The sequence below is a fragment of the Drosophila biarmipes genome, chromosome 2L, assembly GCF_025231255.1.
Source record: "Drosophila biarmipes strain raj3 chromosome 2L, RU_DBia_V1.1, whole genome shotgun sequence".
In the NCBI taxonomy this organism is placed as follows: Eukaryota; Metazoa; Arthropoda; class Insecta; order Diptera; family Drosophilidae; genus Drosophila; species Drosophila biarmipes.
In genome coordinates this window covers 4311902-4337658 of record NC_066612.1, presented here as the reverse complement: position 1 = coordinate 4337658, position 25757 = coordinate 4311902, and the positions used below count along the sequence as shown (strand labels likewise).

The 25757-nt window shown below is 38.7% G+C and overlaps 1 protein-coding gene across 3 annotated transcripts in view; it reads right to left on the bottom strand.

Moving 5' to 3' along the window:
• Positions 1-25757, bottom strand: part of LOC108036067 (tyrosine-protein kinase Btk29A) — a 53356-nt gene that overhangs the window by 8458 nt on the left and 19141 nt on the right. Inside the window, exons 3-5 of one of the 3 annotated variants that reach the window (XM_017112011.3) lie at positions 19263-19358; positions 18992-19187; positions 18515-18661 (exon numbers count right to left, since the gene is read on the bottom strand). In XM_017112011.3, coding sequence (XP_016967500.1) covers positions 18515-18661; positions 18992-19187; positions 19263-19358 — 439 coding nt within the window. Of the gene's footprint in view, positions 1-5936; positions 6144-11798; positions 12096-18514; positions 18662-18991; positions 19188-19262; positions 19359-25757 lie in introns of those variants that run through there. The other 2 variants (XM_017112012.3, XM_017112013.3) reach the window with 2 other exon arrangements.

Below are 25757 nucleotides of genomic sequence, written 5' to 3'. Positions count from 1 at the left end.
TTCAGCCTGAAAGTAGGCAACAGTATCTTTGAAATATAACTTGCGGCATTGCGTTTTAAAATGTGGAAAAAAGAGTTTACAACAAAGAAAAACACGTTTATCATGGTGAAGAAAGGCAGATGGCACAAGCCTAAACCTTGAATGCTCAAAGACCATTTAGCGCCTTTAACAAATGAGTTTGTAAAAGTGCAAAAGAAAATCGGGAAAGATACCATATAAGAAAAGAAGACATGACTCGAAAAAATGGGGGAACATTTTAAATTAAAAGGTATATAAATTGATCATATAAAATGAGAAACAACACTCTTAAAGACAGTAACAGTAGAGGAAACAGTAAGGGTTTATATAAAATTTAATTTTAAAAATTAAAACCTGAAGTATCTGAGGAATACTAACATTTGGCTTATAAAATACTACCTGTTGTATAACTCCTAAAGTTCCCTGTATCTTGCTTCCCCAAGAACTGCAATTTTCAATCATCTTACAACTACGAAACGCACTTTACACAAAACCAAATGTAAACCTAAATACATGGTGAAAAAAATTAAGGTTAAATGTTTACATCCGAGGCTCATAAAAAAGCGTGTGAAAAATTGCTAACTAATTGGCAAGTTGCATGCGGCAAAGAAAACAATAATTACACGCAAATTGTTTGGAAAATTGTGCAGTCAGCGACACCAGCGCCAAGAAACAATAACAAAGCAGTAATAACAATAACAATAATATTCAAACAGGAAACGGCAAAAAGACAAACAACAAATTGTAATCGTGGCTGCGTCTCTGTTTTGTTACTTGTTTATGCAAATGTGGGTTAATAACATTTGAGCGCATGTGCCGTGAATATAAAAACATTCAAGACTCTGCGGAATTCTAATCGTTTTGCAAATATTTCGTATTTCACTGCACCGACAGCACAAAGTTTGCCAGTTGATTGAAATGTTTCGCGCGATTACAATCTCATTGATTTGCCGGTGGGTGTTTCTCTATCCCCCAATAACTTTACACCGCTTGATTTTGCATTCTGGCATTCAATTAACGCCAGACGGAAGTGGGTTTTCAGTGGGTTCTAATTGAATATGTTTATATTAGACAATCACTCACATTCTTCAGGTTGATACTCACAGAATCTGACAGCAAAAGCTACTGAATTCTAGCACCTTACAATATTACATGATATTGGCGGGCATCTTACATAAATCTTGTTCTTATTGCGAAATGATGATCAATGTGATAAAGGTATTAAATAACTTATAAGACCGGTTATAAAATAATTTCTTTATATGACAGTAAAGCTACTAAATTGTAACACCATATAAGGAACAAGATAATTAATTACGAAATGATGACTTAATATATGCTAGAAGTATTTAAAAGCAACTTTCTAGGTGGTCCATAAATTGTTAGATTTATCTGAATTATAATGCAATACATCTTATAGAATAACGTACTTTTTTAGCACCCTCTATTCTTAAACTAAACTTTTAAAACACTTTTATCATATCTTATGGTACTTTAATCTCCAATTGGCTCCTAAAAATTTATTTTGGGTATTGTTTATAGCTCGGTTAACAGATTTTCATTATGCAACTGATGAAATTAAAAATTTCCCTTGAAAAACTACATCCCCAGGCGATCGTCGCCACAGCCTTAAATCCCTTTCAAATGGCGACCCAAGCTCTTGGGATTAGCGACCGCCTCGAAAAGTCGAACACTCCCCGTGGGGTTTTATGTCTCCAATTAACACAATATAAAACAAACCCCGAACAAAGGAAGAAATAGTCGGGGACAAAGCGAAATCAATCGAACCAATTTGCATATGAAAAATGACGTCGAAAATAAAGCGGGCGTTGCTTGATATGCTGATATACATATTTTGGTGAATAAATATTATTTTTCGGTTTTCTGGTTAATTTCTGCCCGCAGCTTGCAGCAGGGCACTGGGTTTTTGTTTTTTATTTTTATGCATTTTTAATGAAACCATTTAGGCGACCGAAGACCACGGGCAGCTGGAAATTGTGTTTATGACAACGAGAAATCCCAGCGTATACGTCTTCGAAATTCAAAATCATAAAGTTGATAAGCAACTTTTGAGCTGCTCTCTGACCTTGATTTTTTATGGTTTATTTTTTGTTTTTTTTTTGTAGGGTTGTCACTTTTAACTTTTGATCTGAGAGACATTTTTCCATTTTCAGGCAGACGTCTTGTCAATAACTTTATGTTTCGCAGGGCGAAGCAAATTGAATTTACAATAAATAAAAGTGGTCAACCGGCTGGTGAGGCAAAGGTCTTCGTCGACTTGGCATGGCAACAGAGGTGAAGAACTCAAGAGCTTCAGAACTACCGAACCAAGAGTGGAGATCGTAGAGCCCAGACCTATGTATACCCAGGTGCAGTAATGCACGTCTGTGTGCGGATTCGTGCCCAGAAGCGAAATGAGAGCCCATGGTCTCGTGAAGAGTCACCGATTGCTTTGTGGGGCCAAAGACAATTTACAATAATATTTAAATACGCTTTTTGCAACTGCTCTGGCTCTGCTCTGGCCAACTGGTTTGGCGACTGCCCAAGTTAACTTAACTTAACTTAACTCGACTTGAGTTGAGTTGAGCCAAGCCGCGCCGAGTTAGCCTGAACGTGCCATTGCCGGCTCACAGATTTGCGTCTCTGGGGTTTCTTTTTCGGTTTTCGGTTTCGTTTTAAGACAGTTTAACTGAATTTACTGAATTCCGAATCCAGCGAAGGCTGTTTCGGTCAAATTGGAAATGGTATTGGGGTATATCCCAATCTTTTTCTTATATCGATCACAGTGCCGAGTTCTAGAGAAACTTGACTTAGATCCATTTTTCGATTTGTGACAGGTGTGCCGCCACAATAATTAGCAACTGCGTCAAGTTTGCGGCTATTTTGCATTGCGACACGAACTTAGTCATGTGACGTCATGGCAATCACACGGTTTTTTATAATTTGTTAGCAGAATAATGTGAGGAAATTCTAAAAAAAAAAACTTAGAATGTAGACTCATTTAATTCCCTGCTTATTTAGTTCCAAGTTCCTTAAATCCTTGTAAAAACATATATATATATTTAGGTCTGTTTTTGTACTAGATTCTATTTAAAACTCAATGTAACTTCTTATATTGAATAATATTTATGATATCAACTATACTTCATAAAACTAATCTAATACCTTAAAGAAAAAAACCTCAATTGGACAAAAACATTTATTTTTATTGGTTTTAAAATGGTTCCACAATATCATAAAGGAATTTAATATAATTTGGTTTTCTTTAAGCAATTTCTTATAAAACATAATACAACATTTATATTTTAAAAAGAAAAAAAATTAAACCATCTATCAACCAAAAAAACTCACCCTAAATTGTAGAAAAAACAGGACTACCCATTGAAATACCCCCCGAAAACGCGTTAAAAACGCAGCTTGACTTGCACATGAAATCGCACATAGCGAAAACAGCAACTGCAAAATAAATTGAATGTTTCTGGTCAATTGGTTTGGTCAACTCAAAGCACCGAAGCCGCTCGACAGCCAACAAGTGGCTGCGAAAGACTGAGACAGAGGCTGCCAACGGTCGGGCCTTTGCTTTGGCTCAAATTGCAAATGCAAATTGCAAATTTTTGTGGTCATTGTTAAGTAAAGGCCATAAATAGGCACACAGCTCGCAGCAGCAGCAACAACAATGCAATAATTTTATTGTCAACTTTGGCATGCCAATCAGCCAAAAGAAAACAAAGCGAAATGAGCACAATGTGCAAAACCGAAAGTCTAGCGAGAAAAAGCGCACAAAGCGCTCCAAGTGGGGCGTGCTATATAAAGATGATGGATAAAATGGGCTATAAAGGAGGGGGGCTAGAGAATGGGAGGCTGGCGTGATGGAGCAGCTTTCAATCTTCGTCTCGCCTGAAATTACTATGCAAAAACAGACTTTTCGATTGGCATTGATGTATCTCCGCCTGGAGAGAATCCACACAATCGTAGAATCTACAGTCTTCCCCGCCCCCCGTACAGCCTGGCACTTTCGGTTTTATTGCAGCTGGATGGACGGTTGGATGGATGGATGGATCTCTGGGATCTGTCGTCTTCAGGTTTTTCTTCTGGGCTTGCCCGACGACTGCTAATTGATTTCAATTATGCAATTGCCATGTCTCCGCGGCTCCTCTTGGCTCTCCCCACGATTCTTCTCCGGCTTTCTTTATCGTGTGCCTGGCATCGTCTCGCCCAGCTGCTGTCATATGTTCTTATGTAGGCTCCTCCGCCGGCTGCATTGCTGACGATCATCTAATAACCGCCTGCCATCCGAGCCATGGCCATATAATCATGATAATTGTCAGGGAGCGGAGATCCAAGAGCAGGCAGCCCGATCGCATCGGCAGACTGTCGCTAAATGCTGGCTTGGCGGAAAGCACTGCGAGAATAGGGTTCTTCAAGATACATTTTGGTATCCAAAAAATACCTTTACAAAGCTTAAGTTGTTAGGATTTAATGATTGTTTTTTTTAAGATCTGTTTGTTTTTCATCGTATTTTAAAGCATAGAAAACACATATTTTGATTCATGTTTTCATGACATACACATTAAAATATATTTCATCTGTTGGAAGTAGTTCGAAATCCTATCTATTGTTTTCCAGTGCAGAACTCAAGTGACTGCCTCTTTGGAAGGCATCATCGCCAGCGACGCCTCTGCGGGATGACTCCACGTCATCTTGCATGGGAGTTGAGCTTTCGCTTTGCATGCAATGCGGAAATACAGAACAGAATTGGTTTCTGGATCCCCTATCAGACGGTTTCGTGTTTACAAATGGCTCGGCAAAGCCTCCTGAAATGTTTACGCTGCGATACATTACGTAATTGATGCACTCTTAGCATTTACGTAGGGTTTAGCTGCATAAGATTAAAATCATTTGTTTGCGTTGGGAAACCGTCGGGTGGAAATAAACAAACAACGGACCAAGAAGTTTCCCTTATCAGTAAAATACATTTTTGAAAACTGAAACAACTTTTAGAAAAGTTCCTCAAGGCAAATGAAACTAAAATTCATGTCTAGTTTGCACTACAGATACATTTGTCAAATATTTGATCATAGATACAAACGCCATGTTAAGATAGTTTACCTAACAAATTTAGTTACTTGTAAGCATGACATGCATTTAATTCGAATTTCTTTTTATAGTAGTAGCTTCATATATTGAAATCTCTTGCTAAAATAAATTGTCTTTAGGTTTCTTGTTTGATTAAGCTTATCTTCGTGAGCTGTCTTGTTTAACTTAGAATCTAATAGCTAGAACCTGTATAATTTGTTTAAGCTAAACTCAAATTAAATACTATTTATAGCTTTTTCTGCCTTATGGTTCTTCCCCTTCATGTTTGCCATTGTAAACATGGACTAAGACACAGAAAAGTTTATTATAAGTTGTCTCAAAAAATAAATATGGTACATGGCTCTAAAGAGAGTTTATTATAAATCATTTTTAAGACAAGACACTTGATTTATTCGGTTATACCACCTGTGTTAAGTCTATAAATCCCCTTTTAAGTCTATATATTTAGTGAACTCAGTCACAAAAAGGTTTATTATAGTATGACTCATGAAATAAAAAACTTTCAAGAGAGTTTGTTATAACATATTTTGAGCGCAATACACTTGTTTTTCATTTTTAAACTTTACTTTAGATGAGTTAAGCATAGATGTCAAGTCTATTGACCCCATTTTGAAGGCTAGAAAATAACCATTATTAACATTAACTAAGACGCAAAAATTTATATATTATTGTGCCTAAAATACTAAATATGGATCATAGTTCTTAAGGGTTTGTTGTGAAATATTTTGAGCATAGTTGTTTTTTATTTTGATCGTTAAATGAAGGCTGGTAAGCCACTTGTGTCAAGTCAAATAAACCCCTATTCAGGGCTGGATATTTACCTTCTTTGGTTTTGGAACTGGTCAGACTGTGACCGATGTGGTTCCAGAAGTTCAGCCGGCAGCCGAACACTTTCATTTCCTTGACCCGCTCCTTCATGTTGCCAATGACGCTCGTTTCGGCCAAGCTCACGCAGGGAATCATTTGAGAACGGACGCGTTTTCAAATTGTATTTCTATTTTTCCCCCTTTTCAATTGAATTTGTACTGCTGGCGGGGGAAGAGATAGATTTTTTTAGACATGGACGCGTTGTGGGTCATTAAAGTTGAGTTGGGCAAGCGGTTTTTGCAGCCATTCGAAGCGATTTGTGATTTGTAATTGCGCTTTTTTGAAGTCACACTCGGTCTACACAACTTAATGAGCCTCTGCTCAAGTACAAAGTTTGCGGAAGCAAACCGCCAAACTACTTAAAGTCCATCAAACGCATGGAACAGATGCTTTAATTGCCAAAAAACGTTGGACCATTGAAACAATCAATCAAAAAACCAATACGAAACCGAGGAAGCCGCCGAAATTTCAATTCCTGTTTGGGCAATTGAATATAAATATTTGGAAGCATGCTTTTAATTACCTCGCACACACGAATCTCCCCATAAATCAAACACATTTTGCATTTGATTTACGCTTCGCTTGAAGAACATCAAACGTGTCTCGCTTTTTATTTATTTTTTATTCGCTTCGAATTCCTCAAGATGAGCTCGAGAATTTCCTTACAAATGCTTGGCACAGATTGCAGTAAGAAAATCTGCTAAACAATCGGGGTTAGCCTGCTGCAAATGCTAATCATGCTGCAGCCAAAGTCGGTTGAGGTTGCCCCCATCATCATCGACAATCATCATCGGCTTCATTGATTTTCGCATTGTAATTGTTCGAGTGAAGCGCTGCAGTATCGCAAGATTAATAATCATTTTTGTGCGGTAGAAGCTAATGACGGATCCAATCTGTAAGACCGAAATTGATTTATGGGGCTCTAAGCGAAGTAGAACAGTTTTCGTTTGCCTACAACACGGCAATACCCCATTGAAGGCAAGTGAAAACCTTGAAAACGCACCCAGTAGAGTAGAAAAACCGAATCTTAGACAACAACCTGTAGCCGTGGGCAGCGAAGACCTAGGCGCAGTTCATTGAGCTCCACTGTAACACTGGGATGTCTCATTTCTTATACAAAGTAGCAACTGTTGGCAACATAATTAACATCAATTTCCAGTTTGTTTTTTTTTTCTACCCCATTTGGTTCCTCAATTCAGTGGAACAAACACACGAAATCTAATGAACTTTCAAAGTGATTAACGATGCTCTTGGCTTGCGGTTTACGCAGAATGGGCGTGGCCCTGTATTAAAATTAAAGTCTATTTACAGACTGATTGGTAGGGGCTTGATAAACAGTTAAAGCGATATCCAAATGATCAGGTGTGGACGGAAATTATTTTGGATTCGGTTACAAATAGTGCTGCTATGAATACCAATGAAAAAGGTGGCCAGAGCCAGCAACACGATGTATTACTTTACCAGGAAATTAATGGTATTATATATATATATATATTATAAATGTTTATAAAAACAAAAATTATACTATTAAAAGTTAAGTTTGATATTACTCCACCAAGTATTTTATGGTATTTTGGACTAATCTTTATAAATATTAAATAAATAAGTTCCTAAATAATTAATTTATATGAAAACTCATTATACTATAAACACCCATTTAGAGTTCAAAAGCCAGGGGCATCAAAAACAATTTATTTGAGAAAACTCAAGTTAAAAGCCTGATGAAAAGTCGTGGGAAATATGAAAACAATAGAAGCATTTATACCTGATTGAATCAGAGTTTTAAGCCGGATGATTTTCTAGTTTCAAAGTGCGACAGAAGTATCTTTTCTTTGCTCAAAACTCGTGTCGAATTGGGAAAAGTGAAATTTTCACGCCTTACACAAGCGCCCATTAAAGTCTCGACTTTAATTGCATGCGAGTGTTGACACAAAAAACGAGAAAATCAGTTCAACTTTTACTCGACGTAAGCTAAATAAGAAACAAACAAATGAATACGTAAATGCGTTGACTTACGACCGCCTTGTTGACCTTGCCTGACCCTGCAAAAATCAGCGAAAGAGTTGAGATGCTGCCCCGAGCGAAAGGAAAGCGCTGCCAAAATAAAGCCGAATACGAAATTCAAAATAAACCGTTTGGGGCGTGGCAAAGTGAAAGAAAGCAACCGCTTTGACCTGATTCCGAAAGGTAAATGCTAAAGCCGCTGCAAAAAGCATAAAAGATCCAAAAATCCAGCAACTCGGGGCGCGTGAACAAAGCAAATCCGCCAAATAACTTAAAGCGGTCAAGAAGCTATAGCTTTCGCTTGTCATGTTTTCATTTTCCCTGCTCTGTTGTGCTCCCCGACTTTGGGTCTTTTCGGGCTTACTACTGCGCGATGGTGTTAAGAAGTCGGCAAATAAAATGGCACGTAGCTGACCTTGACCCGTTGCCTTTGGGTATCCCATAAAATGCAATTTTTATGAACGGGCCCAGGCCGCAACAGCAAATTGCAATTGAATCTTTGGGCCAATTTATTTTTGGCAAATTGCTAACGGTACTGAAAAGTCAGTAAAAAAGGGGAAACAACTAAGTGCAGGCTTTCGCAATACGCAAAAGAGTTTTTTTAACCAGTTTCAAAGAGAGCTGCCTACGAAAAAAGGCTAAAACGACAGGGAGAGAGGGAGACGGGGCGAAAACTTGTTTCCGATTTTTATTTGCAACCTTCGAAGAGGCATCCCATCCGAAAACTACCTTTTCGTATCTGTATCTGAATCCCGTATCCGTGTGCCTGGCTATCTGAGTGGTATTCTCGGGTGTGTGTGTGTAGTGCCACAAAACCGCTAGTTAGGCGGAGGATCCTTCGATTTCAAACCTGGTTTGCATTATAAATTGAGCCAGCCAGCCACACAAGTGGTTTGGCCTGTTTGCGAGTGGAAAACATACATTTTTCCTGCCGATAATTAACATGGACAATGAATAACTCTCTTAGGTACCTGCCACACATAAACACATGCCACACACAGCTGAGGCCAACGAAATAGAAGGATCTCGATAGGTGGCTGTATCTTACTAAGGAAACGTTTAAGACTTCTGAATTTATTTTTTTCAATAAAATTCGTAATTCCTTTTCAAGAAACACTAAAATAGTACAATCTCTTCCCTTCCCTTTGCTAAAATATAATTTTTAAATTCTTTAGCCTAGAATATATTATTATTTTGAGCTCCGCTTTATTGTTCATTGAATCAACTTATTATTTTTATATACTATATAAAAAAAATTAAGAAATATCTACATCCTTTTCCTTTTTCCTTTACAACAACATTATCATTTTGAACTCCACTGTACGAGAGTACTTTACATCATCAAGAGGATTTTACTGTTTGCTCATTTGTTAGGAACATTTTGCCTCGTTTGTTTTATTTACTTTTATGGAGAGGTTAGAGATGCCAATCGCATTTACCAAGAATTATCCACACACTTGAGAGACGCTTAAAAGTAAACCTCCCGCCTTGTTTAATCGGCTGCCATCAAAATATTTGTAATCCAAACATTTATGACTCGGTAGTTACATTTTGGAGTTACAAATTTAATGCCTTGCCATGTAGGGGATTTTATATCTTTCACTCTACCCGTTCCTTCCCGGCCTTTTGTTCGGCTTATTTCTCAGTTTTTAATGACAATTTCAAGCTACCTTTTAATGGCTTTTGGGTTTGTTATTTTTATTATTTTTTATGGACCCTCTTCCCATGAAAAGAACACCACGGAGAGAAAAGATGGCAGCGGAGATGGGGAGAAAATGTTTTCTACATATAAACAAAAGCTTCAAGAAAGCTGAGAAAACACGAGCAGACGACTTGAATTGATTTCTATTGAAATTTGAAACGGCACTTTTAGAGCTGCCCTTTGTAATTTTTTTAATGGCCCTGCGATCAGGCAAATGCACTGCGATAAGAGCCAAACTGATAAGCCAATTGAGGAATCGAGTTGAGGGAAATGTGAAGGGTAAATATCGTGTAGGTTGAGAAATGCACTCAAGAAACGAGGGAGGGACTACCCTCGAGTACTGGGAAACATGGCGAGATGTTATTGTAAGAAAAGGCAGTTTTTCCAAGATTCCAGAGCTATGAGTAATGGGCCTAGCACTTTGTAATTTGCATTCTTTGACAATTATTGGCAACTGGAAGTTTATGGCTGTGTTTTCTTTTGAGAGTATTTATAGTACTAAGCTATTTTAACTGTGTTAAACAGTTTTTTTTTAGCTTAAGTTGAAGTTATTTTAAGACTTTAAACGACAGAAGTTATTTAATAACTATTTTTGTTATAATTGAGGCAAAAATCAGAATCAGTTTTAAAACTTCAATACAAAGGATCGTCAGAAGAGACAATTACGATCGGTGATGGAATACCCATCAAAACCCATGGAAGATTGATACTTCCTTTATGGCCACTCCCCTGAAATATCTCCCTTTATTGAGCGAGTGCCTTACGCCGACAGGCGGCTCTGGGTTTTAAGTCGGTAGTGTTATTCCATGGCTTTCCACGGGTTATTTCAGAGCTGGGTTACGTGATAAGCAGGCTTAAGTATTTAAGCATTTGCCTGAACGTGCTGGCCTCACAAGAGACGGCAAAACAAAACAACGAAAAAATAAACACAAGCCAAACGACGGACGGCCAACAAATTCTCGTTAAAGCAAAGTGACCTAAACCCAAAACCCAAGACTCAATCGAAAAGCAAACGAAACGAAAAGAGAGCTGTTTGGGAAGATCCTGTTTTGGAAATATACTCGAACAAATATCCACAAGAACAATATTGAGTTACACAACAGTGGAGTGGATTGCGGGATGGGCTATTTCGGCTACCTGCTTAGGACAATTCTCAGGTTTTCAGAGACATAAAGCGACTTTGAAATTGAAGTTCGTTAGGATCGGAGGCGCCCTCACTTTGCTAATTGGTCTGGTGTGAAATGAAGAGAGAGCTAGGAATACTCATGGGTAGAGCTCTTTAAAAGTATATTTTCTAGAAAAAGAAAGTACGCCACTGAAAAATGTATAATATTCCACAATTTACACGTTAGTGATCGTTAATATTTTTCCGTTGAAATAACCAATTACCATATTGAATAACAATTAGTTAAGACTAAAAATAACCAACTATTTAAGCAAATTGTTATTTTCGTGACTTGCATTTAAAAATAGAAAGCAAGGGATTCTTTACAATAGAACAACCTCTAAAAATTGAGTTGTATCTTGGAAGATCATAATCCTTACACGTGCCTAGATACAAAATTTACATCGATTGACTTATGCCCATCAGTTTTAATATCCCAAAAACAAGATACAACACAATAGAAGACCATAAACTAAGACCTTTGAGGAGTTCTTTCTCATCGCAGTTTGCTGTATTTAGTGTGTGCTTTTTCGACAAGTTAATTAAGCAAATGGCCAGAAGAAATAATGAATTTCTGAGGGGGGTGGCAGGTGACAGGGGGGCTGTTAGAAAATGCGCAAAAGATAAGCACGAAGGCAAAAAGCAGAAAAACTGCTGTGGCACGCCAAAAAGAAACAAGTTAAACAACTTTGTTCGGCTCCCCAGAGTTGCCAGATTGGTCAACTAAATAGGGTTTGAACGCAGGTTCGTCCGTCCGTGTGTTGGCGTTGGCGTGTGTGTGCGTCGTGACATAAGCAACTTTTACTGTTAGAAATGGGTTTTGGAGATGGGTGATATCCCCAGGGCAATAAATCAAGAAACACAACTTCTTCGCTTCGCCTGGCTGCAAACACTGTGTTATTCAATCATCTTTCTTTCTCCTTTCAATATACAAAAGATATTTACATTTGGATTTTATTTCGGGGCTGAGAACACACTTTCGAGCACTTTGAGAAACTTCACTTTTGCCTGGGCATTTACATTTTGTCGCCGCCGCACGCTTTGGTCGTAAACAAATTTTCTAATTTATTGCACTTTTTGCGGCCAGTGATCTAGCAACTTGGTTAGGTTTGTTTGTTTTACTCAGTTAGTATTCTACTGCTAGGGTTTTCGGTTTTCAATGGCACACGCGACAATCGAAGCAGCAGCTAAATTCGAAACCGCAGTCCGCTTTCCGCTTTGCGTTGTGCACTCGACGACGATTCAAAAGCAACTCGAACACCCGAACGATCGCCAACTCGAATCGCGCAGGCGTCGAGCTCTCTTCAGCAGCTCAAGAAGTGCGAGCGCAAGATAGGTAGAGTGGGAGAGAGCACAGTCGATTTTACACTCGGAGAAATACTTTTTTTATTACACTTAAACCCTTGATCATTCTTTAAACAGAATTCTAGATGCTTTACTTAAGAAAGTGAATACAAATACATTTAAAGCAATATTTTAAAATAAGAAAGATTAATTAAAAGCAGAAATCAAGTCACTATTTGTTTCTACATTTTTATTAAGTTCTAAAAATTTGTACTTGTAGAAAAAAATTAGTACCAGAATGTCGTTCATACTTCTCCGAAATTTCAATTCAAACCGATAAAAAACTTGGATAGTAAACATAAAGACCATGTCTCCAGTAATTAAGTCGTCTTTCTTGCTAATTGGCCCCTAAAAAGTATGCTACAGTTATTGATTTCTGAGTTATTTTTTTCAATGTTTAGTGATTTCACTAGGGGTAGCACAGAAATATCTTAGAACTGATTTTTGATAGAGTTTTGGCCGAACTTACAGATTTTCCTCGAATAATTTTAACTAATTTGTTTTTAGTGTGGAGAGCACAAGCCGTGTGGGGATGCGATCCTCTTAAATGGGGAAGGGGGAACGACAACAGATCTTAAGAGAGCCGCCAAGTAGGGGGTAAAACAACAACAACTGAGCCAGCAGAGTGGAGCAGCTGAGTTGGGATAGAGAATATTGGAGCCTCAGAAGAGAGAAGAGTGGAGCAGCAAAGTGCAGCGGAGCAGAAGAGAGGAGTGAAATATAACCGCAAATTGAAATTGTTGTTGTTGCTGCAGCCTAGGCAAATCAATGAGCACTTGTGCACTTAGCCACTCACAATTACAGTTAGAATCGGTTAAATATTAGTTACATGCGTAGCTGCAAGTGCAAGAGAGACGGCCAAACTGTAAGATAAAGTTCTTAAGTTTTAAGGAAATGAGCAGCAAATGCTCAAGAGCCAGTTTTTTTATTTGGTGTCTTTCTTTATTTATTTACTTTTTTTTTTTTGGGAAGGCAACTTGCAGTGCAGCACACATACACAAAAAGAGAGGGAGAAAGGAAAGAGAGGAAGGGGGTGGTGGCTGCATCTTTTGGCTCCCGGCCAAAACGGAGTTGAGAGAGAGAAAGACATGGTGAAGAGAAAGGAGCGGACATGGCTAATATCAATTATAAAACGCAATTAGGAAAACATTTTGGAACGCAAGAAAACAAAAACAAGACTGGAAAATTTGGGGATGTGACTACAAAAAGAATCCAGGAAAAGAGGAAGTGCGTAGATAGAACGCATTTTATAGTTAGGGATGTGTATCTTGTAAATAAAAAAACAATTTTATATTTTAAAAAAATATTAATCATTATAAAATGAATATATTATATGTATATTTTTGATCGCCCATTTCAAAATAGCATTTTACTCATAAATAAAATTCTCAATGATTTCAAAAAACCTTTTCTTATAAAAAAATCATTACCATACCATCCATCAAATGTTTTTGACGCAATCCTATCAACATCCCATGATTAAACGCTCCTAATCAACTGGATAGAACCTGCTTGCTGAATTATAGAAATTCTTTTCTAATTTCACATCTTTTTCTGCAGACATGAGATAATCACCGGATTAGCATAACAAATCCTGTGGCCAGACAAACCTCTTGTCAATATTACATAACACCGAATGCCAGATTATGGGAAATCAAACACTTGTCACACGCCAGTTCTGCGTGAAAAGAAATTAATTGGTTGAGAAATTTGCCAAGATATTATGTATGGCCGAAAATAATTATTGCGTGGTCTTTTGCGCGATGGAAAGGTTAAGAGAATTGAGTGAGTTAACAAAGGAGAACGGGTAAAAATAAAAATGTAAAAAACGAAGGGTTCAAAGCATTCGAAAGCTCGGCTTCTGCTGCCGATTTCCCACGTTTAGAACGAATCACAACAGAACGCATCATTAATCATGGCCAGGATGACCAGGGGGTGCGGTGGGGACACCCTGATTCCGACTGCGAGGCCTAAAACTTTTTGAAAGATCAGAGGAGAACAGACCTGAACAGAACCCAGCAGCATGGAGCTAAAAGCCAGGCACATTGGGCAGGTCGAAGGCTTCGCAGCCACCAGCAGCCACTGAAGATGCATGAACAAAAAAGCAGCAGCACCAGCAACAACAACTAACACAAGGCGCGTTTCTTGTCTGGCGGATTGGTTTTCAAGAACGGGAACAGCAACGCGATTCAGACAACCTACACTGGGAAAAAGTATTACAGTATTCAATAAAAAGGGTTTTTAGTTCTAAAGGAGTTTCCCAAAAAGCTACGATCGTATCTCTTATGCAGTAGACTTTTTTCCCTGATTCAGTTTCTTAGCAAATTAATTTACTGTTGGACAAATTAAATGATAAGCTATGTTATTAATATTTTCGGGTGAATAGCCATATATAGATAGATAGATATAGATAGATAGGTAGAAAGATAGGTAGATAGATAGTTAGATAGATAGATATATAGATAGGTAGATAGGTAGTTAGGTAGATAGGTAGATAGATAGTTATATAGATAGATATATAGATAGATAGATAGATAGATAGGTGGATATATATATAGATATATAGATAGATAGATAGGTAGATAGATACATAGATAGATAGATAGGTAGATAGATTATAAGTCAGAATGAAAGATATATCTATATATCTATAGATATATATAGATCAAATGTTGCCTAAGATAAATATTTAAATTATATTTAACTAAAAAAGCCCATCGAATTTGTTTTGAAAAATGTTCTGTATTTTTCAGTGCACTATGACTTTTTATCAGCCCCTGACTTTAGGCCGTTTTCATGGTCACTCACCCGACGCATTTTGGTCTCTTGGTCTTCTTTTCCGATCTGCAGGAGACAACAAGGGGCACCTAATTACAATCAAATGGAGGGGGCGGACGGCTGGCCGCGATCGGCTAATAGCGAAATTAATCAAATCATCAGGGGGACAGACAGTCAGACAGACAGATAGATAGACAGGGCAGTTCCTCCCTTTCGGGGGAACTATAGAGGGCAAAGCCTGCGGCCAGAAAGGAGGCAACATGGCATCCATAAGTCCAGGTTCCATCCTAGTTTTCTAGCCAAGTTCATTGCACGTGCCTTGGCACACACAGACGCACACTCACACAATGGCAGTGATGCCAAGATACTGGCCAGTTGTTGTTGTTTACTTTTTCCATTCGAGGCTTAAACAATTGGCCCAAGCCAGAGCCAAAATAAAAACCAGTTTGAGCTTGGTTTTCAGCCTGCCTTTTTTGTTTTTTCGTTGGTCTCGGTTTGGCCAGGCTTTCGGTTCGTTTGGCTGCTGTTCTCTTGAGGTTTGCTCTTAAATATCGAACTGGCTGCTTTTCGGGATACATCCGAGTTGGCCAAAGACCGAAACCAGTTTGCAGCACTGGCCACTGGCCACTGGCCAAAAGGAAACCTCCCTGCCTAGGGTGGGGGTGTTCGGTTCGGTTTGGTGTGTCAAAATAATATGGAAAAGGAGACAACAAATAAGAGATTCCTAAAAAAGTGCAACCGAAAAAGCCAAGATTAAGCTTAATAGAAAAACTTCTTTCAGCTCGCCTCTTTGTTTTCGAGTTCACTTTTTTATGGGTTAGATCCCCCCATTTCTTTTCACTCTTTATTTTCCTAGCCCCACGGTACCCAGATAATAATCACAACATGAAACTATTTTTGAAGCACTTAAAACGAGACCCATAAATCTCTGTTTTCGGGAATAGTGGAACAGAACCGAAAACCGAACCAGAAAACAATCTGGAGAAAGAGCAACGACATCGTTAAATTGCAGCTAGCGGACCGTTCCTTCTGCGTTTCGCCCGATTATTGTGTTTAGTTGGGTTTATTACTTCATTTATTTCCATCTTTCAAAATTATCAGGGAAAATTCCTAAGCATTTTACGACTTCTGGGGAAAGGGATTTATGGAGAATAATTTTATAATTAACAATGTAACATAATTAATATGCTTAAATTAGTTATGAGTAAATATTAGTAGGTACTAGATATATTTTGAAAAATTTGTAAAATATCTTTTTCACTTCATAATTTACGGGGATATATCTTGAAAAGGTTAATAAAAGTATGATAAAAGTTGCATAAACTTTATGTACATATTTTTCGGAATTATAGGTCAGTACTGTAATATTCCACTTTATTCCTGATTAATGATTTACAGGGATACATCTTAATGGCTGTCAAAAGCTTAGCACTTCTCCTCTTACTCATCTCACCCTCGCTTAATGGTAAAAACCATTTCAAGAGTCATTCGAAGTGGACTTTTAATTGCCACAATGCCAACACATCGCAGGCGCTGGCACGCGGCGAAAGTCAAAATGCGGAGGGAAAAGGATTTCGGGCCACATAATTAATTTCCGAAGACCCCAAAACCAAAGCCTCGGGGGCGTAGGACCGCAGGGGTGAAGTGAAAGATAACCGAAGGAGAAAATTGACAGGCTAATTTATTGTAACGGCAACTGACAAGCTCCCGCAATCGCGACCCCAGTCATTCCACTTTCATTGTCTTGGGCTGATAAATGAAGATGAAGGCGACCTGATTTTTATTGTTATTTCCGCCCGGCTCCTTGGAGATACCCCTCAAAAAGCAGCCATGAATGACTGGTCGAAATTGGCAGACTTAACGGCAATTTAAAGTGACGCCTCTAATTGATGTCCCCACCGTACAAGCAACAAAAAAAAAAAATTTACAAAACGGGGGAGAGTCCTCATGAAGATATCGCCACCAGAGGGAACTGAAATTTGTTGGGCCCTAAATTCGGTGAAACTGTCAAACAAAGAGACTAAATGTGGCCACACATGGCATCTAGGGGTCTGTCTGCTGCTTTCCCAGTCTCGTTCCCATTTCCAAATCTAATCTGATGACACAAATGAGCAATCAGAAAATCAGCTTGACATCTGCGGGCTGTCGGCGAATGGGAAAAGTTCTATCCAACGATTTCAGCTGGGGTTAAGGTTGAGGAAGGTGCCGGGAAAATGGGCAATCTACATCAAAATATTTATGACAGCTGATAATGAGAGCAAACGATTTGGATTGCTCCTATAATGCCAGCCCAAAGGGTGTTTACACTCCAATCTCACACATTAGATACTGAACAAATAGTTGAGAACTATGGTAGAGCATTTCTTTTTTGGGTTTCTTTAAAAGATAATAAAGAAAGGTGTATTACAAAGGGTGTCTTACCACCTTGATAATTTTCTGTTGAATATTTTTATATCTTTTGCTAGCCAAAGATTTGTTTTGATGACTCAAAATCTCTGACACAATCTGGTGAGATCAAACAGTAGATCTCGTGAGGTAAAAGATACATTTTGGAAATGTTTGTACAACATAATTTGACAATTTCTTTGTCTAGTGACGGAAGCAATGGTATCTTACAGATAAGGTTTAAAGTTTACTAGTATATTTCACTTTTAGGTAAAGTAATTTAAGTGTTACTTCGTTTTATGTTCCGTTTGTTTATTTTAGCCAACCTGAAAGTTGCCAGGCAAATATGGAAGACAAACTTTTCAGCAACTATTGGCTGACCACAGGCGCTTTATGTGGAATTCGCACCTAGTCAATAAAAAACTTTACACCAGGTGCCAGGTTGCATTAGAGTTGTATACATAGGTATTACCATTTCGCGGAGGTATTTGTTCCGGCCACACAGAAGTGCAAGTATCTGCGTAACTCTCAGATTCTTCATCTTCAGCCTCCTCTCGAGCCCGCTCATTAACGGCTTAGAAAAGTAGAAGAGCTGCACTTCAGACACGCACACACAATGCAGAAAAAATGAAGAAAATCCAAATGGGGAGCCTGTTGGCACCGCAGACAATGTGTCAAATAAGGCCTGACGACAGGAAAAAGGAAAAGCGTTGCGAATGCAGAACATGTGTGTGAAAAACAAGGGGCGATAAGTGAGAAAAAATGTGCAGATACAAAGGAAGATTTTCAAGGGGGGCGGGAGAACTGTAGAACTGGAGATCTGGGTACTGGGAGGGGGGCCAAGGAAGTCCACGGGGGAACTCCCACAGTTGACAATGACATTTGCCTGACACGCCAAGGAAGTCGCCAGTCAAGGCTAGCCTCAAGAGGTGCTTCAACCCCGCCGGAAAGTCGGGGAACCCAGGGCAGCGCAAGATATCATCTCAAGGGACTTTAATTTTTACCGAACATAGTTCACTTTAAGAACTACAGCTATAATCTCGCTATCAGTTATAAGTCTAGGTTATATAATATGATATACAATATTTTTTACAATCTGTAGCATATTTTGTTGGTTTTTTCGAATCAAATTCCTTTAATATATTTTTACTTACTTGGATTATTATTTGCTTCACGCCAATGGGCCGCAGCTCTGCAACCAAAGGTGCTTCGAGACAATCCCTTGCAGCAACTCCACTTCTTGCCAGACCACAAGCCCGGATGATAGCGATACGACTTGGGAGTGTTACTATCCTCACAAACTATAAATATAGATCGTAAAATAATGATTATTAGAAGGTGGAAATAACTGAGTCCAAGCATAAATATTCACGAATTAAGATGACAGTTTTTTAAGGGTCTTTCGATAAGGTTTCAAGATCATATTTTCGAAGGTATAGATCCATCTGCCATCTAACCAATGCTCAGCCATTTCTCCTGATTACCAGGCGTTTCTTTAAATGAATTCGGCTGCCTTTCTTATCGCCATCGATTGATCTGGCCAAAAACAGCTGCAGTTCTCCTCCCTTTGAGTTTTTGGGTCATCATCAATCGAATCAATGGCTGGGTAGGGACTAGGACTGGGGGCTCACCTTGGCGGATGGCGCGGATCCACTCGGTGCGCTCCTTCTCGCTGTTGGCGATCACGTAGAGTGTGTACTGGGGCACCGCTCGGCCACTCTGCTGACCCTCGACAATGCCGCCCCCGCCGCCGCCGTTCTCCGAGCCGAACTGATGCGAATTCGCCGACGATGAGATCTCACAGTAGCCCACTTGGAACGGATAACCCTGGATGGATTTGAACGTTTGTTAATGAAGAAACCACTCTGTGCGCCGGTTTCCCAGCGCTTTCTGGCTACTCACATCCGGTGCAAAGGGATCGCCGCCCTCGCCGCTGACCGTCGCCTCCTCCACGAGGCGAACGCCCTTCAAATGGATGCGACCGCGTTCGCGTCTCCGCTGAAAGTAAAACAGAAAGATGTAATTAGCTTTTGGTTTAAATTAGTATTAAAATAAATACTGTTTTATTTAGGGGAAAGGAAATAGACATTGATTGACTGCTTAAAAAACAGTAAAGTTAGGATAGATCTACAAGAGATTACCATTATTAAACTAAATAAAATTATTTATTTATTTTTTAATAATAAAATAAGCTTTGAAAGTATTTTGTATTTTGTCACACCAACTTCCAAAGGAACACTATAATATCTAAGGAACCTGTTTAAAAGAAATATATCTATCGTAGGAATTTCATTTTAAATAACCCACAATTTCCACCAATTGAAACCCATTAAAAATAAATTAACTTAAATTGGAATTAAGTTGGGGCATATCAAATTCTCTAATAAAATCGTTTCTTATGGACTACGCAAATCGATTGAAAATATAGTTCTGCTCCAATTCATTCTAATTAAATTCCCCAGCGCATGCGGAAGTGCGTTTTTGTGTGCCTCTTTCCACGAGTGAAAGAAACTTGAAGATCAGACTTTCCATTGCAGCATACCCTTTGTAAATTGGCTTCTTCAATCTTCATCATCGGACCCATTAGCAGCCCCATGTTCGTCGGCATTATCATCTATGCCACTCATCGCACAAGCTCACACATTAGCAGCGCCAATTTAACGGATCGTCTTGTGGATTTTCCTGCTCATTTTCGAGTGGAGTGCGAGTTTCGATTTCAATTCTCAATTGGCCGCCAAGCTGGCTTTTCCTGCTATGCAAGCACACACAAAAAACATTTTCGATTTCATTACGAATTTGAAGTTGAATTTCAATTTCTGCTGGCTCATGGTTTCCCTCTTTTTCTACCTCCCACCGGTTAGCTTTTGGCTTAACCCAAATGGGTTTTGACTTTTTAAGCACAAGTTTTAGGTACACAGGGAAAAATAGCATTTTAATACTACACTCTGTATGTTTCCAGAACTTTTATGATTTTGTCAGACAAATTTTACTTTTAAATTTGTTATCTCTCTAAAAAATATTTTTATATTTTCATATTTATGTATATTTTTAAGACCTTTTTTTATTATATTATATACTATTTCTAAAATAAAAAAAATGGTAATATCCTTGTCCTACATGTTCTGACTTTTATAGCTTAAATGCTCTTTTTTAAATATTTGCTCTGTTCTGTATGTTTTAAGAACTTTTATATTTTTTATACCAACTATTCAAATTATTATAAAACTTTAAGATGTTTTATGCCTCATGCTCTGACCTTTTTTACTTAAATTCCCTATTTAGCCAAACTTTTTCTCTCTGGACTGGAAACCCGAAGAAGGAAGTTCAATTTCTTTGCTCGGATGTAAGTTTTTGTTTTTTCTTAGCCCCAACCCCTTGTTTCGGTCTTCTCTGTAGAGCTTTTGTCTTTATTTTTTTCTTATTTTGAAATTGCTGCCTGTTTATTTGAGGTCTTTGTGTCAACGCTGTTGTTGATGAGGTTTTTATGTTGCGTCGTCTGCCGGCGTTGCCTCACTTTGGGCTTGTGTTTGGATAGATTTTTATTTTCATTTTCTGGGTTGCTGCGATAAGTCGGGGCCAAAAGCCAACCCCACCGACAACAACGTGCTTATCGTGCCCAATCTTAAAATTTCACTCTCTGTGTGTTCCAACGGGATCCCCAGCCCCAAGCCGCAAAAGTTATGTCTTAGATGGCAGCCTTTGTTGGCCGTCCGAGTCAATTAGGCCAATTACGTTGCCTTAATTGAGCTGGCAGCGCTTTAAGGTCTTCCCCAATTGTTGCACCGTCTTCGGAGGAGTTCCCCGCTTCCTGCCCTCCAAAGTTTCCGTCAAGTGTCGGCACACGTGCAAAAATTACCCCTGGCGGAAAAAATGGAAAAAAAAAAAAAAGGACGACGACGACGTGGCTCAAGTGCCGTCAAGTGGAATGCCAGGACGATGCCGAAAAAAGGAGCGATACGAATTTAAGTGGCATCCAGTTAACGTAGTTTATTAAGCCTGTCAGATTACGTGAATAATATGCATTCAGGGGGTTTGTTTGAAAATGAAAGGGTGTGTTCGGTAAAAAAAACAAAAAAAAAAAATATGATATTATATCCATATAAAGATATTTGTTGGATTTCGGATACCGTATAATACAATTTTATTCATAAACAAAGAAAAAAATGGCTTCTTTTTAAGGTTTTTTCAATCTATAAAAGGCATTTTTTAAAATATCGTTTTTGATCATCAGAATCATCAGAACATCAAAAAAAGAATGTGTTTTTCTATAAATTCTTTATCTTTCTTAAAGAATATATTATAAAAAGTTAGTTATATCTTATGGGTGCCAATTACTAGTCTTTCCTTCAGAACACCCCCTATATTATTAGCTAATGTACTCTCTTCCCCCTCTTCAAACTTTCATTGAATTGAAAAAATTCATAATAAAAGCGGAGTGGGCGAAGAACAGCACCATCAATAGGAGCGGAGAGCGGAAAGGCAGGAGGAGGCCAGGAAAATAGTCCGACAGCTAGATGACATCCGGCGTCTGTCAGCCGATTTCAACCCAGTTTCGGTGTAGTTCGCCAGACGATGCTTCCTGAACACGCCAAGTTAACCGGGAGGAAGAGCCAGGGTGGCAGGCACGGGGCGGCTGGGGAACATGTCGTGCCACTTTCTCGTGAATAGCCAACTAACTGAACCGAGCCGAAGTGAACAGAAATGGATGTTGAAATGAAAAGTAGAACTTCATAACTGCAAAGGCAGAAGACTGCGACTGCTAGTTATGGCTTTCTGCTTTGATATCTGCGGACAAAGTTCTGAGCTCCCTCAGAGGCAAAAGGTCAACGAACTAGCCGCGAATGTAGCTGTATCTGTATCTGTATCTGGTATCTAAAGGTTGCGCAAATGTTGAGCATATGTCCCGACATGTGGCATCAATAAGCGAAATGGAGATGCAGCTGCTACTGATTCACAGTGAAAACGAGCTAAAAATTGCCGGCAATTAAATGGAGATCTTTCGAATCCGAATGGAAATTTCCTGCGACTCGAAATGAAAAAGAAAGGCGGCATACCCTGTAAAACTGGTTGCTTAAATTCTGTTCAAAAACAATATACCCGCGTAAAAGCACAGACAAAACGAAACCAGCACCAAGTGAAAGTCAATTAGGGCAACATTAATCAAACTGATTAACAAAATGCAGTTTTGGGTTTCGAATTCGCCTGAGGCCAAAAAGTAAAACCATAAAAACATCGAATGAATATGGAAATGGAATGGTTAAAGACCAATCTTTGGTCTTTTTCCTTCGTTTTTGGGTGTCGAAAGTTGGCTTAGCAAACAAAGTGTGGATAGAACTTGGGAGAAAACCTCCTTGGGGCTAGTTCTTTACGGCAGTAGGAAGTGCCGCTGACATGGGAAAATGTTACTTAATTATTCTTTGCTTGTTAAAAACGTATCTTTCTTGCATATTTTAAGAGATGGACATGTATACCTTTTTGTTACTTTTTCTGCTGCACTTTCGAATGGCAAAGGAATTTCCGGAAGCAGGGTAAATACAGAAAACCGGCCAAGGGACCAAAGGTAACACAATATGCTGAAAAGGACAACAGGTTGAAACACGAAACGCACCTGTAAGGGTGTATTTAATTCTATTGTTAGCGGGGGAAAACAGGCGGGGTCGGGAAAAGAGCGTCCTAATGGCACGGCAATCACCTGTGCATAATTGAGAGAGCTGTCAAAGCAAACTGCACCTCAGGTAGGCAAAAAAGTAAGAAAAAAGAAAATAATATGAAAATGAAAAATAAGGGGAAAAACAGGGGGAAAATGCAACAAAAGTCCCGGAAAATTGAGTACCAGCAGCATAAAGGAAAACGATTAAGTGAAAATTGCCATTGCAGAGGGTCAAAGTGGAGTGGGTTAGCAGAAGGAGAGAGCGTGGAAAATAAAACGATAATTGAAGAAAAAGTAAGAAGAGTAAGCGGGGAAATGCAATTAAAAGTAGAAGCAAATTTATAAGAATGTTTCCGCACTTTATTTAAAAGTGATGGGTTTTTATAAAAGATATAAGGTGATTATAAGTAGAAAAATTAACTTATTCGCAAACATATATCTTAAAGTCTTTAAAAAGTCTATAATGGGAATGGGAATGAACAATATATTCTTATATTATGATTATAAAAAGGAAAATGTAGGTCTTTATTATCTGCAAAAATATTTAGTATTCTATGAATCTAAGAGCATAATATAACTACCATACCATGCCTAAAAATATATTTACAAATTAAATATGTCCATTTATTCTCATGTTATAATACTAATGATCTACCAATAGCTAAAACACTCCCCAAAATGCCTGTTCCCACGACGCCGACCACAAGTGCTCTTAAAATTAGAATGTTAGAGCCCCGATTACAGTGCTAGATGCACTTCACTGGACAGTTAAGTGAGTGCCCCCCACTCCGCATCCCAATCGCCCACTCAAGTGCATCCTCGAGGTCCAAGAGTGGAACCCTTACAATGTTGATTAATGAAAACCCAACTGCCTCATGTGGCATGTAAAACTGCCATTCCGGTTCGACTTTGAGATGCGTAACGAATCGGGGCAAGATATGTATGTGCATAACACATGCTCCCTTCGATTGATCGAGGGAGCACTGCGTGTATTATGGGGCGGGGGAACCCCTGACAATTCCCATGATTGATTGCAACTGGGAGGGAGCGCTTCTTGAGCTGACCGCATGTGGAGTGCGATTGAAAAATCGCCTCAAATAAATTATAACTGTAATAAAGAGAAAACCGAAATGTACAAAATGCCCCGGCGTAATGGTTTTTCAATTTCCCCCCCGAAAAAAACTCCTCCCGGTTTTTCTTTAATTATTACAATTTCACGCGTAGGAGCGGCCAAGAGCGATAAATTTCAGTTAACAGAAGACTGTAAACACAGACAGACAGCCAAGTTGTTTCTGTGCCTTGCATCTGTTTCCTCTATCGTGGAAAAGTTTATGCATTTTTCCAATGAAAACGAAAATTTTCCTATGCATAATTTTCAGTTGTTTTCGCTGCTCTTTTGGTGCCGCTTTCGTTCCCAGCCATCAAAAGGACATGGTTGGTTGACTCGAATGTTCTGGTCAAGTCGGTAGTAATTAATTTTAGTGTGGGTAATTTGTGCCAAATCATTCCCTGCTCATCTGGGCTGTCTTCGCCCCTTCCTGTCAACAAGAAAAACTCCACTTCCTCTGGGTAGTTTTATCGCTAAATTTGCATTGAAGAGTTTTCGTTAAAGTCCCAGTTCTCCAACTCAAAACGTACACCTCATAAAAAATAAAAGCTATGCAAATTATAAGTTGTGGGAAATATTACGAAAAAAATTAATATGTCAGATATTTATCGGATTGTAAACTACTTACACACAGATACTCCTTCTTAAGGTCGCATTGATCACGTAGAAAGATATTTTTTAAAACTTTAAGATAACATAGTCAAGTAACAAACTGATTAGACTTATGGATAGTTTTTTTAAAGTTTGATCTCAAGCTGTTTATATTAAAAAATAAATAATTATTCCTCCTATTTTATTTGTATAACATTTTGTAGACCTCCAAAATATAAAACTACAAACAAACAACAAATTAAATTAATTTAGATATAGATTTTTTTAATTTTAATCTCTAATTCCTTTTATTATTTATACTATGTAAAGCAGATACATTTTTTCTGGAGCCCATACACACTCCGCTTGTGTCCTGAGAAAAGCCATCAAAGCATGAACTGGCATTTCGCCGGAATTCCCCCACACACATGGGCGTGTGATCCATCATTGGGTCGCAGAATAAGAGAAATACCAAAAGGAAATCTTGGGAAAAACGAAAAAGCGTTGGCGATGTAATTAACGATAAGACAAAGTTCAAAGTTGCCCTCGAGCAACCCTAATAATTAAATTTATAGAAAAGAAAGACAGACAGCGGCGAAGCGAGGAGAAAAATCGAATTCAGATAGGCATCAAGAGGAGCTTGTACATCCACACATAGATGCACATTCAGCTGATCAATCAGCGATCCCCACTTCCCCGCCCCTGGATTTTCCATCCACCAACTCTATAAATATGAAAATCGTGACTCGAACGCTTAAAAAGCGCTTAAAACGTATTAAGCAAGCACACATATGGAAAACTTGTCTGCCGCGGAGACAAAGAAAGAGGAATAATAATTGAAAAGTGAGTGGGGAACACAGTGCCATGGCAGGGGACCCGAGGAGATAAATGTGCCGGGAAATTGTCAGTCATAAGGTCAGCGGTCGGCTGCGAGTGGATCCGAAGAAAACCCCTGTGCCGAAATTCCTATCCCCCGAAATCTACCCAAATATCAAGTAATTACATGCGAGAGGAAAGAGTTTTCCCTCGACAGCTGTGAAAAAAGAAA